This window comes from Seriola lalandi, unplaced genomic scaffold (genome assembly GCF_002814215.2).
Source record: "Seriola lalandi dorsalis isolate HSWRI2012SDOR001 ecotype SW California unplaced genomic scaffold, Sedor1 jcf7180002054516, whole genome shotgun sequence".
Taxonomy (NCBI): Eukaryota; Metazoa; Chordata; class Actinopteri; order Carangiformes; family Carangidae; genus Seriola; species Seriola lalandi.
This window is the reverse complement of record NW_019525069.1, coordinates 639,490-655,300: the sequence shown is the minus strand read 5'-3', so window position 1 is coordinate 655,300 and position 15,811 is coordinate 639,490. Positions and strand designations below refer to the sequence as shown.

General features: G+C 40.5%; 1 protein-coding gene across 1 annotated transcript; it reads left to right on the top strand.

The window, feature by feature from the left end:
- The first annotated feature begins 30 nt into the window (after positions 1-30).
- Positions 31-7,090, top strand: chst3b (carbohydrate (chondroitin 6) sulfotransferase 3b). The gene is made up of 3 exons (XM_023413376.2): positions 31-321; positions 4,434-4,649; positions 4,835-7,090. The coding sequence occupies exons 2-3, from the start codon at positions 4,570-4,572 to the stop codon at positions 6,060-6,062; spliced, it is 1,308 nt and encodes a 435-aa protein (XP_023269144.1). The 5' UTR covers positions 31-321; positions 4,434-4,569; the 3' UTR covers positions 6,063-7,090.
- The last annotated feature ends 8,721 nt before the right edge of the window (positions 7,091-15,811 follow it).

Below are 15,811 nucleotides of genomic sequence, written 5' to 3'. Positions count from 1 at the left end.
GGTGCGCCTCCTGCCTGAAGCTCCGCTCCTTTGGACCAAAACTTTCTCATGTGATTCACTGAGTCGCAACTTGTTGGATGGACTTGTCCTTCAGTTCACCGGGTGGCCTGACCTGCAGCCTTATCAAACATGATTCCATCTGAACTACAGGTTTTACTTACAAAAACTAGTTCTGCCACTTCTTTTGGATTTGACTGTTCTTTGTCGCACAAGTGAAGAAGTAATGGAATTCATTTCTATCCGGAGTCGCTCCTGGAGGAAAGGCTGATCAACCTCACGGATGAACCGGAGCGGGACGCCCTCAGACGGCTCATCATGATGGTGGGTATGGAGAGCAGAGAAACTGGTCCCCTTAAATTTGAATGATACTTCATAAATAACTAAAACCTATAATATCACCCAGGATGAGTGTTAAACTGTGATGTAATCATACGAATAACTTATACAAAGTAAGAGGGAAATCACTCACTCTGACAAATAAGTCATTTAAAGGAAGTGACTTTCATGGACAGTCTGTTTTATTATGAAAGCATGACTTCAGTTTGCTCAGCTTGTCCTTTTGACCTTTAACTTCAAGATTTCAAGAGGCCCTAACCACTATTCCATTACATAAATCAGACTTTTAACTCTTTTATGTCTCTGTTCAATTTGCTCATAAATCACTTAACAGCAAAGTCACTGCTCTAGATTTACAGTATTACCATGCATGCATGTATTTGCTGCATAACCACTACATCTACTGTCCACAACATTGTCCAAAAAATATACACCCCTGTAGTAATTAAACCTTAAACCTCCTATACACACTCTTTTATTAAAACCTGTCAATTAATATTCCCCATATATGAAATTACTGCTTTTAATACATATTTGGCCAAATAGAATTTTTGGCAAGATCATTAATTAGTAGTATTAATGACCCCTCTCAAACAAAGGTTGAACCACTTTTCTAAATGAGTGGCTTTTAACCATGGCAGCGATACTTCAATTTGATGGTAACAGATAGCCTAATAACTCACACTGTAACTTACCTATAACCAGCAATTAAACTGACCCACAACAGACTTTCCTTGTTTTCTTTGTTAAGGGCCTATGCTATACATTCAATAACACACTCTAGATGTCCTGATATAGACAACAATGCTGTTTTATCACGTTATAGCACAACATTGATATATGATCCCACTGTATATCATGATTGAAAATTGTAGATTTTCTGGAAAGAAAATTCAGATAGTTTGTGGATAAAATAACCAGATGGGAATGTCTGTCTGGTTATTTCATCAGCTAATTTAACAATTTACATGGTTTAAGCTATAGCAATGCATCCTGTCATATTTTAATGATGTGTTTTGTTTGTTAAAGCTTAACCCGCAAAGTCACTTAAACTAGAGCTATCAAATAAATATAGACCAGAACAATACATTTTATAATGTTACCTTCATTGATTTATAAGATTTCCCACAATGACTTAGTACAGCCAGAAACATCACAAAGGTAGATACCATGGTATAACCATTGTAGAAAATTTACAGTTGACAAATGTCTATCATCACACAATATAACCTGTAGTATCGCCTAACCCTACTCCGCCATTACGTTTCAAACATTTTGTATTTTCTAGTCTGTTATTCTTGTATATCAGGACACATCCTCCCATAATCATCACACCTAAATACTATATTTCTGAAAGGATCTAAGAAAAAAAAATCCCTTTATGCGGTTGGAAGGGGATATTGTGTGACATACAGTGTACATCTGCAACACAATCCCCAGCAAAGTGGAGTTTGGCTGGCTGGTGTTTAATTTGTCTTCACATGAGATTTACATTAAATAAAAGGCAGCTATTAAAAGCATTTGTAACAAGATGATAAATGGTGCAGTGGCGGTTTTGTTATGAGCAGATGATCAAACATGTCATATGCCTCAGTGGTTTGTGAATATTCAAGAATGTCAGCTCGTGTGTATTTTTTTTTTTTTTTTACTTAACACAGCAGATGCAATAAGCTGAAATAATTGGTGTACATCTAATTTACCATATAAATGACAAACCCCCAGACTATTTATTTTCTTGAAGAATTATTGTAGCTTTTTTGATCATTTCAAATCATATATGGAGAAAAAGTAAAACTGCTGTAATACAGTACATTTTCAATCCCACAGAACTACAGTATTGTAGTCAGTAATCATTCCCTCATGTCTTATTCATTAGGCCAAATCATGTGTGGTGTTTGTCTTAATTTGTTCAGGTACAGTCATAGTAGAAAATAAACTGCAGAATAAATATGCTGTACTAAAAGTGTACATCTACACAAATCCTCTGTTGGTTTACTTAGACAAACTGTGACTGTGTATTTTCAAATGTTAAATAAGCACTGAGCGTTTAAGGACTTTCCTCTGATTCACCCAACTATCTGACCAGTTCGACATGACTTGTAACATCCAGGGGCTTAGTCACTGACCCTATGACGTGTGAATGACCTGGGAGTTTATGTTCTGCGATCTTAGCCCACAGGGGGTTTTAGAGTCACTCCTGTGTAAAGAGACCTTTGTGGCTGTGGCATGCGGCAGGGTGGTGCAAGACGGAGCTGATTTTTCCTCCCAGTGAAAACGTGTCTCAGTGTACAGGCTGTTCACCTTTTCATTACATGCCGTTCCACGTCAACAGTGCTCTATTGGAGCTCTAAACTTCCCATTCCCTCCCGGAGAATTTCACAGGCAGCATCCAACCATTCCCTGTGTTTAGACTGTAGTCACTTGGACTGGCTTCTGTGCTCAAAACTGCCCTGGGACAGAGGTTCCAACAGGATGTGAGAACTGGGTCTCCAGATGTGTTACACAGAAACTCAAAGACATTCAGGCTCATCAGAATTCAGAAAATTATGGTCATGTATCAGGTTTTTCATTTCTTTACACAGTGCTGCTTGTTTCGTGTCAAACACATGAGTACCTTGCTGTGGTGAGTGAAAAGGCTGGTCTGTTGCTTGTGGCTCTGCTGATTAATAGCACCAGTTTCACTAATGTGTCGGCCCCCTAGGCTAAACCTGCAATCCATAAGGAATCACAGCCACACTCAGGATTCTGTTTCTAGCACCTGACAGATCCAATAAGCGAATGTTTTCACAAACCTGGACGCCTGATTCAGGATTTAAAAACTCCTACTGCAGATCTTCTGTGTGCCCTCATATATACTTTTGAATTCCTAGCTGAGGCATGTTTGTGGGCACACATCAAAATTACACTTTGCCAATTTCCTCAGAGAGGAGACTGTCTCATTTACTCTTGCCGTGTTATTGACCCTTTCACTGGCAGAGGAGGTAGGCAGGATTATGTTAAAATCTGAAGATTAGTCAGGGATCTGAACCAAGCTGCTATTATCTTAAAAGTGAACTAATATTAATCCCACAGGAATGTGCAAGATATTCCCAAATAGGCATCATTAAAGCCACCCTTATCTTCATTTGACTACCCACTGTCTGCCCTCTGCAGACTTATAAACGACCTGAATGGCCTCCAGGCTCACAGCTCTACAATTTATGGCTCTGTGACAAGCAGGCTTTCCCCTTCAATTTCAGAACTGTGCAGTTATACCTCTTAGAGTTTGGACATGTGCCCCCCCCCCCAGTCTCAGTCACTCTTTTAGAAGCACAAAGGCATATTATGGGGAGGCAGCGAGTCATTAACCCATCACCAGATGGTCTACTGTACCAGCAGTTGTCACTGAGGGCCTCTGTTGAAAAGCTCTTCTCTCAGTGTTGACATGGAGGAGCAGCTGGTTGTTGGACCACAGGCTGCCATGCTACCTATCAGTGGGAGGTGGGCTTATCACTCTAACCCAGACAACTCGGACTTTTTAAGCAAGCAGCTTTACAGTTGTGGAATTACAGTTTAATTACAAAATTGTGCTCGACTGCAGTCTGTCACGCATATTTCATTTGTTTTTCTGCTCATTTTTTAAAGTAACTTCTACAAAGACTGACTCATAAATGCAGTGCACCAGCTTTCAGTCTTTGCATGGTGGGTGGGCATGTTTCCGAAATGCACTGGTGCACTTAAAGATAACAAGGACTTCCTCGTGGGAAGGCCTGGCTTAGATTCCAGTATAACACACTCAGCTATTTTCTATTCTTACCTTCTTCAGATATGATATTTTTGTCTCTATGTAAATCTTTGGCTTTACAGAACACAGTTACAGTGATCCTCTGCACACCTAACAGATGGAGGGAGAAAAGAGTCATAGAAAGGAGAAGAGCATCTGTGTAACCACTGCTCTGACTCAGCACCACTGCGCAGTTTCACATATGCAGCAATAGAACTTCAACTTCCTGCTTTCAATAAACAGCAGACAGGAAGAATTGAGAAGTAGGTACTCGCGGCCTTGCTCAAATGTGCAAAATGTGTAACTGACAGGTTGATGTTCATTTCATTTACAGGGTGAAACATCGCCTACAGCGAGGAATACAAATAACTGGAAGGCTCTTTAAGAAGGCGACAGGAGACTTACGAGATTGGCAGAACCTATTAAGAAGCAGTCTGTAAAAGCATATCCAGACACAGCTACATCCAAGAATGAGGATCAAATACACAATATCCATTGTCTTTTTTGTGGCACTTGTTATCATTGAGAAGGAAAACAACATTATCTCAAGGTAAGTCCATTTAAGTGACCAATGGAGCATGTTTTTGATTTCCAGTAGGTTTGTGTATTTGTATCTTTTCCAAGCTTTAAATAGGTATTTTACAAAAAAGTCCTTGAGGTAAACAATAAGGCTGTGACTTCTTTATGTTGACTTTGAACGCTAATACGACTATGTGGTTCCTCTCTCACTCTCAGGGTGTCAGATAAGCTCACCTTAAAGCAGACCCCCCAGACCCCACTACAGCTCAGTGGCTTTTCCCACATACTGCTGAAGCACAATGGTTCCTCCACCTCACTCAGCAAGATGGACCCCGCCTTCCTGCAGATGAAGCAGCGCCTGGAGAACTACAGTGAGCACCAGGAGGTGATGACAAGGGCAAGGAAACACATTCTCCTATTAGCCACCACCAGGACGGGCTCCTCGTTTGTGGGCGAGTTTTTCAACCAGCAGGGCGAAAACATGTTTTACTTGTTTGAGCCGCTCTGGCATGTGGAGAAGATGTTGACACTGGAGACCGGCGGCACCAACGCCACAGCGGCGGCCAAGGCGTACCGCGACGTGCTCAAGCAGCTCTTCCTGTGTGACTTCTCCCTGCTGGAGAGCTTTCTCGACCCCCTCCCTGTGGACCATATCACCACCGCCCTCTTCCGCAGGGAGTCCAGCAGCTCTTTGTGTGAGGAGTCAGTCTGCAGCCCCTTCATCAAAGGGGTCTTTGAGCGGTATCATTGCAGGACCAGGCGCTGTGGGCCCCTGAACCTGACCATGGCGTCTGAGTCCTGCCTCCAGAAGGAGCACAGGGCCATCAAGTCAGTGAGGGTGCGCCAGCTGGAGACCCTCCGTCCCCTAGTTGAGGACCCACGTCTCGATGTTAAGTTCATTCAGCTGGTTCGGGATCCTCGGGCTGTACTGGCTTCGCGCATGGTGGCCTTTGCAGCCAAATACAAGAACTGGAAGCAGTGGGCCATGGGTGGGGACGTACCCATTGATGACGAGGAGGTGAGGAAGCTGAAAGGAAACTGCGACAACATCAGGATGTCTGCAGAGATCGGCCTCAGGCAGCCGCTGTGGTTGCGCAGGCGTTACATGCTAGTTCGGTACGAGGACATCGCTCGGTTCCCCATGAGGAAGGCAACGGAGATGTACAGGTTTACCGGAATCCCGTTCACTCCACAAGTGAAATCCTGGATCCTGAAGAACACCCAGGCCTCCAAGGAGACCAGTGGTGTTTACTCCACACAGAAAAACTCCTCCCAACAAGTAGAGAAATGGAGGTTCAGTTTACCTTTCAAAATAGCCCAGGTTGTCCAGAAAGTTTGTGGGCCAACGCTGAAGCTTTTTGGCTACAAATTTGTAAGCAGTGAAGAAATGTTAACAGATAAGTCTGTTAGTTTGATTGAGGATAAAGTGTTCAACTTTTTATAGACTTCAACGGACATGAACTCTGAACCATGATGCAGGAAAAACCAACATTTCTGAAAACTCTAGCTGATATTTGATGACTGATATTTATTAGGGTCTTTTATCCTGATACAGAGAGCTGTATATTTTATGATAGTGTGCTATTTAAAGTTTTTTACTATTTAAAATAGTTTGATGAAGACAAGGTATTGTTGAGCAGAAAATACATTGAAAGCTTTTAACTATTGACGTGAGGATGTTGAAATGTTACATATGGGGTAGAGCATGGTGACAATGGGAAGCTAGATTATCTTTTTGCACTCGGGAGTATTTTCTCTGTCCAATGTAAACTGTGTCGTTTAGCAAATTTAGGAAAGTCCTAAGGGAGATAGCTGTGGGTTTGTGAGCAATATACAGTATTAGCTGTTTCACAAAATTCTAGGAACCTCAGTTATTTTTGTCCAGCGACTCCTGAATTAGCAACACGAGCTGCTTTTACACCAAAGAAACTTGAAATGAAATGTAATGCATAGCAAAAAGAATGAATTGCTTTGTATAGCAATGCTCATGGCAGGAAGAGGAAATACCAATGCTTTGCCAGGTTATTTCTACACAAGAATTAGATTTAATGCTCCATGCTAAATTTATTTATTTATTCTTGTTGCTAAAATGCCATTAAGACTCCAATGTGCTCCACAGGTTATTTTCTGCCCCTGCAGGGGAACTTTTCTTGCACACGTATATAGTAGTTTGCTGTACATGCATGTTTGTAATTGGGCCAAAAATAGTTTGAAGTTGTCCCTCTGGATTGTAGGGACCCTTTCTGTAAAAACAGATGTTTACACTGCTACTGTACGCAAACATTCCAACTGCAGCTGGTTTGCAGGATTGTGCGAGGTTTGTCAGCAGGTTTCTGTCTGTTGACACAAGTCTCTTGGCTGGTGATAAAAAGGGGCCCCCCGATACTCTGGTGTGCCAGACTGTTTGATGATGTTCCAGTCTGTTCTTTTTGCATTTTTTGTTGTTGCAATAAACATTATTTTACTCACTAATTTTTAAGTGAGGGCGCAATTATAAAATTGTGAAATTATCACATCTGTGCCACTTGTCTGAAAGAGTTTTGCATCCTGCAGTCAGAGGCACAGCTTCCTCTTTCTTTCATCTTCTTCGTAGAGGGGAAGCAATGCAAAAAAACAGGAAGAAAATGTGGCAGATCAATATCTGGACACATTTCATTTAAAAAAAACCTAATGGTGGCACTGCAGGTCAATTGCAGGATCATGAATGTCTGTACAAGATTTCACAACAATAGTGATCATATTTCAGTCTGGACCAAAGTGGAGGACCAATAGACTGACATGATCTTATACTGTTGTTGTCTTGTATTGTTTTGGACTCTAAGGGCTGGGTTTTGCTAGAAAATAACTAGTTCATACAATGTGTTGTCTGACCACATCGGAAATCAAACCCCCCTCCCAAATTTGACATCTTAAAACTTCTGGGGGGAGGGCGTCTCCAAAGCTATTCCAACATCAGACAAGCAGTTTTGATAGAGGATATTGCTGCCTTGAGGTCTTCCTGTTATTTTGTCCATTACCAGCAAAACTGCTCATGGCTGGTTCACATTTATTTGTGTGCATATAAGAGTTTGTTGACCTATTTTGTGCTTTGTGCAAAGAAAGAAGAGAATCCATAAAAGAAACATTCACAGTTCATTTCACAGCTTTAGTTGTGAAACACACCCGCACTGATTTCCAAGCCTTTTTTGTTTGACTGGTTAATTGAAGCGTCTCTTGCTTTTTTTTTAAACCAAATTTTCCTGCACACTGACTGGTTTGTCTCTGAGGAGGAAAGAAGGAAAGATACTGTGGAGGCAGCTGCCTTGACTTCCAGTGTGTTTACCACTGTGGGCCTTGCTATTTAAGTCTCCTAACCTAGTAATTACCCCAACTTTACATATAATGTGGTCCGAGTCATTTTGGTCCACCTGACCCCACCCGCTTACAGAAATGCAGAGAGGCTTTCGTTTATACAGTCACTCTCTTTCTGTATTAATTCTCTTTATATACTAAGCAGTGACTTTTTTGTTTAAACATTTATTAATTCTCTCATTCGTGCTCTCACACACTACTAAGCTAAACCACCTCAGTGCACTTGAAGTACTATCAGTCATGTCAACAGATCATTATCTGGTTAGTTTGGGCTGATTGTTCTGTTTTAGTAAAGTGTTACCAGGTCTGCCGCGTCAGACCATAAACCTAATGAGAAGAGGTTCAGCATTCATAAACTCTTATATTGGAGTGGCTTTATGTGGGACGTGTGGAGGGTGGAGTCACTGTATGGTTGGGGCAAATATAGAATAACCACTTTCCACTGAATTAAAGCCTCCCCCTCCCCACCACCCCCGGTGGTAAAATGTGGGCATTTAGGTAACCCCACCCTCCTTCTCTGTTATATGGTGCCCTGCCACATCAACCGTGAGGGGTTTTCAAAATATGCAAAACAGCCCGAGCAGAGGATCTGAATGAACGATACCCATTGCTGCAAGATCTGTGATAAACAGACACAAAATTGAGGTGACTCAGACGTGTCTCAGAGCTACACATAAAACTGGTGCTGTTGTAGGCGATAATGATGGTTGAGGAGGAGACATAAATCTAAATACACAGTAAATTATCTTACACGGAGGAATGCAATTCATAAAACTCAGGTTGTTGCATGTGATAATGAGTGACTATGTGGACTGGGAACAGAATTTCAACGCACAAAACTCACTGCATACAACTCATGAGTGATGAGGAGACAAATTAAGCAGTTTTCATCTCTTATATAAAACTGATGTACAGGAAATATCACTATTATTGAGTCTTCTGTCGTCTTTGACCATTTTCCAACCATACATAAAATCTATACGGGCAGTTTTTGAGTATATCAGCAGAAGATGCATTAAGCTCTCTGGCAAATTTTGCATAGGAAGCACTTCTTGGCTGATATCATGCTGCTTCAAATAAAATTCAGCCTGTAAAATGTTTTTTTTTTTTTTCTTTTTGTTGGCATTTATTGAAACTGGATCAAGTGTCACGTGAACTGTCTCGCTGTTATTAAAGCCAGACATTTCTCTAATTTTGTGCTTAAACAGGAAACGGTAACCTGGGGATTTATGAGTGCTGTTCTTTTTGGTTTCCTTCACACATACAATCATAGACACACATCAAGGATCTGATGTGGTTTGGTTTCACTGCCACGGCCCGCACTGATGTGTTTGCTATACACAGTTTTCTCAATGCAGTTTAGAAATTACATCAAACACCAGTGTTTCTCAAATGCAAATGACCAGGACAGCAAAAACTTATCTACATGTATGTACATCCCTTAACATCCTTTTATCCTTATCTATGCGTCCATTCACCTTTCAGTGGGAAGTCATGAACTATTTAATCACACTGTGTCACAGAAGACGCTTGAAATCATAATTGGGCAATTTTACACCAAAGATGTCACTGAAACACAGAGTAACATTTTTAAATTTCTTTGTGACATGACACATGACAACTTTTTTTTTTTTTTTTTTTGTGAGTACTCCGTTGCGGCTGACCACCCCATAAAAGCCTTTGACAGAACGGAAACGAAAGCCCGTTTTCTCTGGATTTAGATCCAGCAAAACATGTTAAAAGCGCCTATGAGATGTGGGCAGAGGCCGAAGCTGTCTGACCATTACAGCCACCAAAATGTATAAAGAAACAAAATAACATTAATTGTGATGACTGTGGTATCTTTAAAAAAAAAAAAAAATCCTGCAACTGACAGTAAAGTCTGTATTGTTAGAAGTAATCTGAAAATCCTACTTCTTAAGAAAAATTGTAAACTTCTCAGTTCTATTTCTGCTACTTTCTGTTTGAATTTTGTTGATGCTTTAGGGCCGAATGAGCCCTGCTCCCAAAAAAGACCGATTAGATTACTCGAGGGCATGTGATGCGATAAACAAGAGGGATTTTCTGCCCAAATACAGTCAAATCTTTGACTTTCCTGCTCGTCTTTTTTCTGTTGAATTGCATTTGTTTTCACTGGAACACACTTTATCATTTTGATTATGACCTCACTGTTTATGCACAGCACTGCCAACCCCTCTACCCAGTCCCACAAGAGACCATGAAGCATTACTCCCACCCTAAATTTAGAAATCCGACGTTTCATGGTTTTAGCATACTAGCATACCATTTTGTGTCAAGTCTGCCCTCTGCAAAACAAACAATGGCTTTGAGCGTGAGGGGAGAGTTTAAGTAAATACTTGGGGTTAGGTCAGCAGGTGGTGCAAAGAAAACAAGATGACAAAGCGCTGCTCTGATTCTCAGTGAATAGGTGTCATTCACATATTTGCTTACCGTTTCCTTCTTTGCTCAGGTGGAAATACACTCATCATGCATATACTTCAAACCAAGGCTCACATTCCTTTGTCAGGGAATTTAAAGCCACACAATTCATTTGTGCCATGCAAGAAAAGCATAGAATATTTACAATTGTGAACATGTTTTTCTACATCTCTTTGTTTATTTCCCAAATTTCTGCATTGTGTCTTACTAAAGTCCTGCATGGCTCAAAGAAAACAAGCCTACTGTAGGTTTCTCGAGTACAAGATGTGCCACCATTCGCATTTTGAATTGGGTTTTGTGAAAGAAACTGTTTCCCCTGCCAGATCTGGTGGGCATACGAACACAAAGCTTCAGTCTTTCCTTACATCAATACCTCCTTTTGTGTCAGCACCAAGCTAGAGCGAAGGGGTCCTTAAAAAAAATTTAGAGCTACTGAATGGTTCGCTCCATTTGTCCCACTCTGATGGCTTTGCTCCAAATTCCGAGTAAGTGCCTTTCTACTGCCACTACTAGTCACAATAAAACAGACATTACAGTTTAGGGCTAAAAGGAGCAGAAGGAGCACGGGGTGGCTAATGAGAAACATTAAGCGTCAATGGAGAATCTCCTCATTTCCCTTAAGATGTGGCCCTGATGCATTTACCAATTATAGATGAATCTCCAGCCTCTACAGTGTAATGACAGGCCTTTTCCTTTCTGACATAACTGATGCCATGTGAGCACCGGCCATGTGATGCTGCTGGCATGACTGCCACAGATAAAAGGATCCGATAAAGATGCTGAGAAATGTTTTTACAGCACCAGAATGACCGCCGGAAGCAGACAGCCAGTATCCATTTTTACATTTAGGAAACGGGGGGTGGAGGGGGTGGAGAAAGTGAACCGCAACCATTCACAGAAGCAAAATTGTGGGCTTTCATTCCCACCTTTCTGTCCACTTTGATGTTTGTCTTCGAGAAGGAGAAACAAAGAATGATTTGTGCTACTCATAGTGTAACACGCACCACTGACCGAGGAGTGGAGACAGTTTATTTTGAGTTTTAAGTTGAACAATAATTACAGACTGTGGCGCCCTGTTGTTGGATTCAGAAGTTGGAGTTGTCATAGCAAACATTAAATAGATTTTTTTGATATATATTTATTATACTGTGATAATTTTAATATGGGTCAGTGACGAAAATAGAGCCGTGAGCTGTATTAATGATATGCTTATGTCCACATTTGACCACAAACCACCGTGCTAAAATAACTGAGTGTCCTGTGTGCCACGCCGCAGCAGGCTAGCATGTCACTCATAAAGGAACAAAATGAGGATCATATGGTCATTTGTCAACTTTAATGTTGCTAACATGCACCTTAAAAATGCTATTTAAATAGGTTCAAGTGATGAACCTAATAAATCAAATCTGGGCTGGTATTTTACCAGGATGTCCATCCAATTCAACCTAACAAGGAATCTATAAATGATAAGAAAATTAAATCCTTCATAGCTTTCTTCTACCTTTTGTCTTATGTCTTGTTCTATCTCCACCTCCTCTAAATATACATTATATACAACTGTAAGAGGAGTCAACACCACAGGAAACAAGTCAGCTATTTCCACAGGGGCCAGTCTGATTGGGGCAGCAGGAAGGGAACATTTTCATACCTTTGCCTAGGCCATTTCTCGTACACAAAGCTGCTCTATTTCTCGTGCACAAGGCTGTGGTCTTATATGGTTCATGGTGGGTGCAGATAAAGTACGGGTAACATTCCCCCTTGATGAAAAACATGTTATATAAAGAGGCCAGTGCGTCTAACAAGCTAACATTTACCTTCTCTTATTGCAAGATTCTTATCAAAAAAATGAGGTCCACTCCCAAAAGGACACCTACAATATGTACCCACATTGTTTCCCATCCCAAGAACCACTTGTCTTTGCCTTTGTTGCAAGTCAAGCTGGTTCACAGTTACAATACTTGTAGAACTTCTTTAAAGAATATCTCATCTATAGGACAAAAATATGACAATAAGAGACAAAGATGCATTCTGCAGTGTAGTTCTGGCTTTGTATTGCTGCCCGTGCACGAGGTGTAAATTACCATTATGTAGTTTGTTCTGTTTTTTCAACTCTGTTTAAAGGCACTTCGATGTGAACAGCATCACCTGTCTTCAATTCAGTAGTACATTCAGTCTGTCGCTACTCCAAGCTGTCACATTCAGTTCAAAAAACAAAACAAGCACCAAGGTTAATAGATCAGCAGCTAAGTCTTTGCAGCAGTTATCACATGATGTTTGTTTCTGTGGTCTCATCATCTTCATCATCATCATCACCATCATCATGAATAAACCTAGCTAAACTGCTGCTAAGGTTAACTAGCTTAGCAGGTCTCAGTATCTGTGATCTCAGCTTCTTATCAGGTTTAATGAATGTAATTTGGTGGTTAAGTTATTTTTAAATCACATATTTAGAGGCAGTAAATTGTAAATTAAAGGGAGGCCATGGCTCAGGTGGTAGGTTGGCCGCTCTTCCCCGGGTTGGCAGTTCAGTTCCCCCGAACCCAGGTTGTGTCAGGGAGGGCGTCCGGCATAAAACCTATGCCAAATCAAATATGCGAATGGTGATCCGCTGTGGCGACCCCTCACGGGAGCAGCCGGCAGACAATGATGAAAAATTGTAAATGAAATTATTATAATAAAACTTACCAAACACAATGCATTATACGCTGTAACTGTAAATGATCAAAATGAAGTTAATTTTCGTACAAACAAGTTAAAAATGGACGAGAAAGTGAAAGAACACATTCTGTTTCTCCTCATTTCACGAACCATAGTGGCAGTATCTACATTTGAGTAAATTAATCAACCTAAAAAGGCGTAAGACAAAGGCATTCCAAACTTTCAACCTGTTGCGCAGTTTGCTGGACAGTTTGGAGACTTTAAAACCTTCACTGCCTCCGTAGTTAGTGCTCTCTGCCTTAGTTAGACCGCATGGTAAAAAAAAAAAAAACTGTTGGTTTTATGTCGCAGTGCACCTGCGTCTCCCAGTGAGGACAGATTCAGGTGTGCATTCTTTTAAACAAAGGACAGAAAAAGACTTTCATTATTATTATTATTATTACGGAGGCGGGGCAAACTGGACGGGTGCTGCACATACCACACAGGACAACCACCGCTGGCCTCAGAGCGACGTCGCCTGCAGCTACACAAACATCTGTGTGGCACTAGAATGTGCAGAACAGGTGGTCAGGCCAGGACCCTTCATTAATGCCTGACGACAGATGAGCACCAGTTGACTGAACTGAAAGCGCCTGTCTTTGTATGACTGACAATCTCCCTCTTAAGTCAATATACACTCAGTTGGCAGTTTATTAGGTACACTTAGATAAAACTGATGCAGTCTAATCCACAGTCCTGCAATAAATCCTCCTCTACATGAAGTTTATAATGTTCAGTGTTGAAACTGTGTTAAAGAGGCGTTTGTTGTTGATTCAACATTTTGGAGGATGTAGTTTGTGGTGCTGTTGAACTGTAGTGAAGGAGGTAGGTCATGAAGGTAGGATTTATAGCAGGACCGTTGCATCACACTACATTAGTATTAGCCAAGTTTACCTAATAAACTGACAACTGAGTGCACTTTATCTTTATCTATTGCAGAAGTGCCTGACCACAGTATGATACACTTTTTTTTCACATTACATTTACATAAAGGGACTTCAGTTTGTTTCCCACGCTTACACTGGTGCAATTTGTGGTTCGGTTTCTTGCTCAAGGACACTTAAGGACACTTATCTTTGCTCCTTGGCAAGAAAAAGTTAAAGAGCCCCTTCCCCCTGCTCCTATTTACCCTCTTTCAACCACGCTGGTACTTTGTTCATTTCTGCAGGAAAGAGGCCCCTCCAAGGGGGGAGACACACCTCTCTTTACTTTTCCAAGGGCAGGAGTGGAACTTTTGAAGCTGATGGAACACCTAGTCTCTTGTATTTAGCATTTGGGAATTTGGTGCAGTTGATCTGTGGTTTAGTGTCACCTTTACCCAGTTTTTATGTAAACCAGGATGAGTTTAAAATGCACTGCAGGGAGCAGGATCACATATCAGATTTTTTTCAAATAACATTCTATTTGAATTTGCCGTGACATTAATAAATGTAAGTGATACACCAAATTAGGAGACTTGGGGTTAAATGACATAATACATAATCCAAACAAAAATCCACAAGCCACGTGCGCCTCTCACATGGCTCGTAAATGACCAGTTGCTCAGGGGCGGATAAGTCAGTTCCCATGCTCGCCCTTGACTTTTCTGTTTCACAGATGCTGCTAATCAAATGTCTGGCAGACTGACGTGTAACCCAGCGGTTGATAATCTGATGGCAGCAGCTTGAAACAGAGAGAGCTGTGACTGTGGCTCCGGGGGCCCCCTCCAGCTGCTTCACATAGCTGGTGTTTGGCTAAAAGAAAGATAACATGGCATGAGATTGTAGAGACTGAAGCAATGATTAACATGAAAACACTCAAGTCAATTATTTAATGACTCAAAATCTTTATTGCTGTTATGTTTACACAATTGCAAAGCCACTAATCCAACAGACCACAAAATGGTTTATGTACTCCAACTAATGAGTAGATAAATAGATTATAGTGCAGTAAGTTAGTGTTAGTTAGTTAGCATAATATGTTCTTGGAATATAGTTCTCAATTCTTACAAATGTCCAGAAAATGAGTACCGGTATATATAGGTCTATGTGTATATTGCGAACATGTGTTTGTAAACTAAATAACCTTTTCTACACATAAAACAATCATTTCAGTTTCACTGTATCTAATGAACTGTATTAACAAAGGTTACAATTAAGGTTGAGCTCCGTCATTACAGATGCGGGGACAGGTGTGTCTAACTCTGAAATACATTTTGTTTTTATTTCCATGTTTGTTAAATGCATACAAGTAAAAAGTGTAGACAGAAGACCAAGTACAGGCACAAATGTACCATTTGTATTTTCTTGAACTGAATCAAAATTTTGTTTGGGTGAAACTCTTCATCACAAATCACGGCATTTACTTAAAGTGTGGGTTTAATGTTCATTATGAAATGATTGACTGTCTTTATCATTAAATTTATATATGTTCTTTCACAATTATTCTTTTACCTGAAAGGTAACTTTTACTATTTTATATCTACTATGCTGATAATTACCTTGATTTTAATTTCACTTTCAATCTGATTTGAAAGTGTATATATACTGTATAATGAGTTTACTACATCATATATAAACATTGTATAGGATTCATGTATTACATTAAAAGACCTGTAATATATATTTGAAATGTATAGTTTATATATTTCAATAATGTAATATGGACATTGTATGTTCAATATAGTATGGATATTGAAAGAACATTTGTGTTGGTTTCTGTAGGCAA

Excerpts from the sequence above, each read along its gene's own strand:
- chst3b (XM_023413376.2), top strand. The coding sequence starts at position 4,570 with ATGAGGATCAAATACACAATATCCATTGTCTTTTTTGTGGCACTTGTT. Across the intron at positions 4,650-4,834 it reads GAAAACAACATTATCTCAAG|GGTGTCAGATAAGCTCACCT; the intron begins GTAAGTCCATTT and ends TCTCACTCTCAG.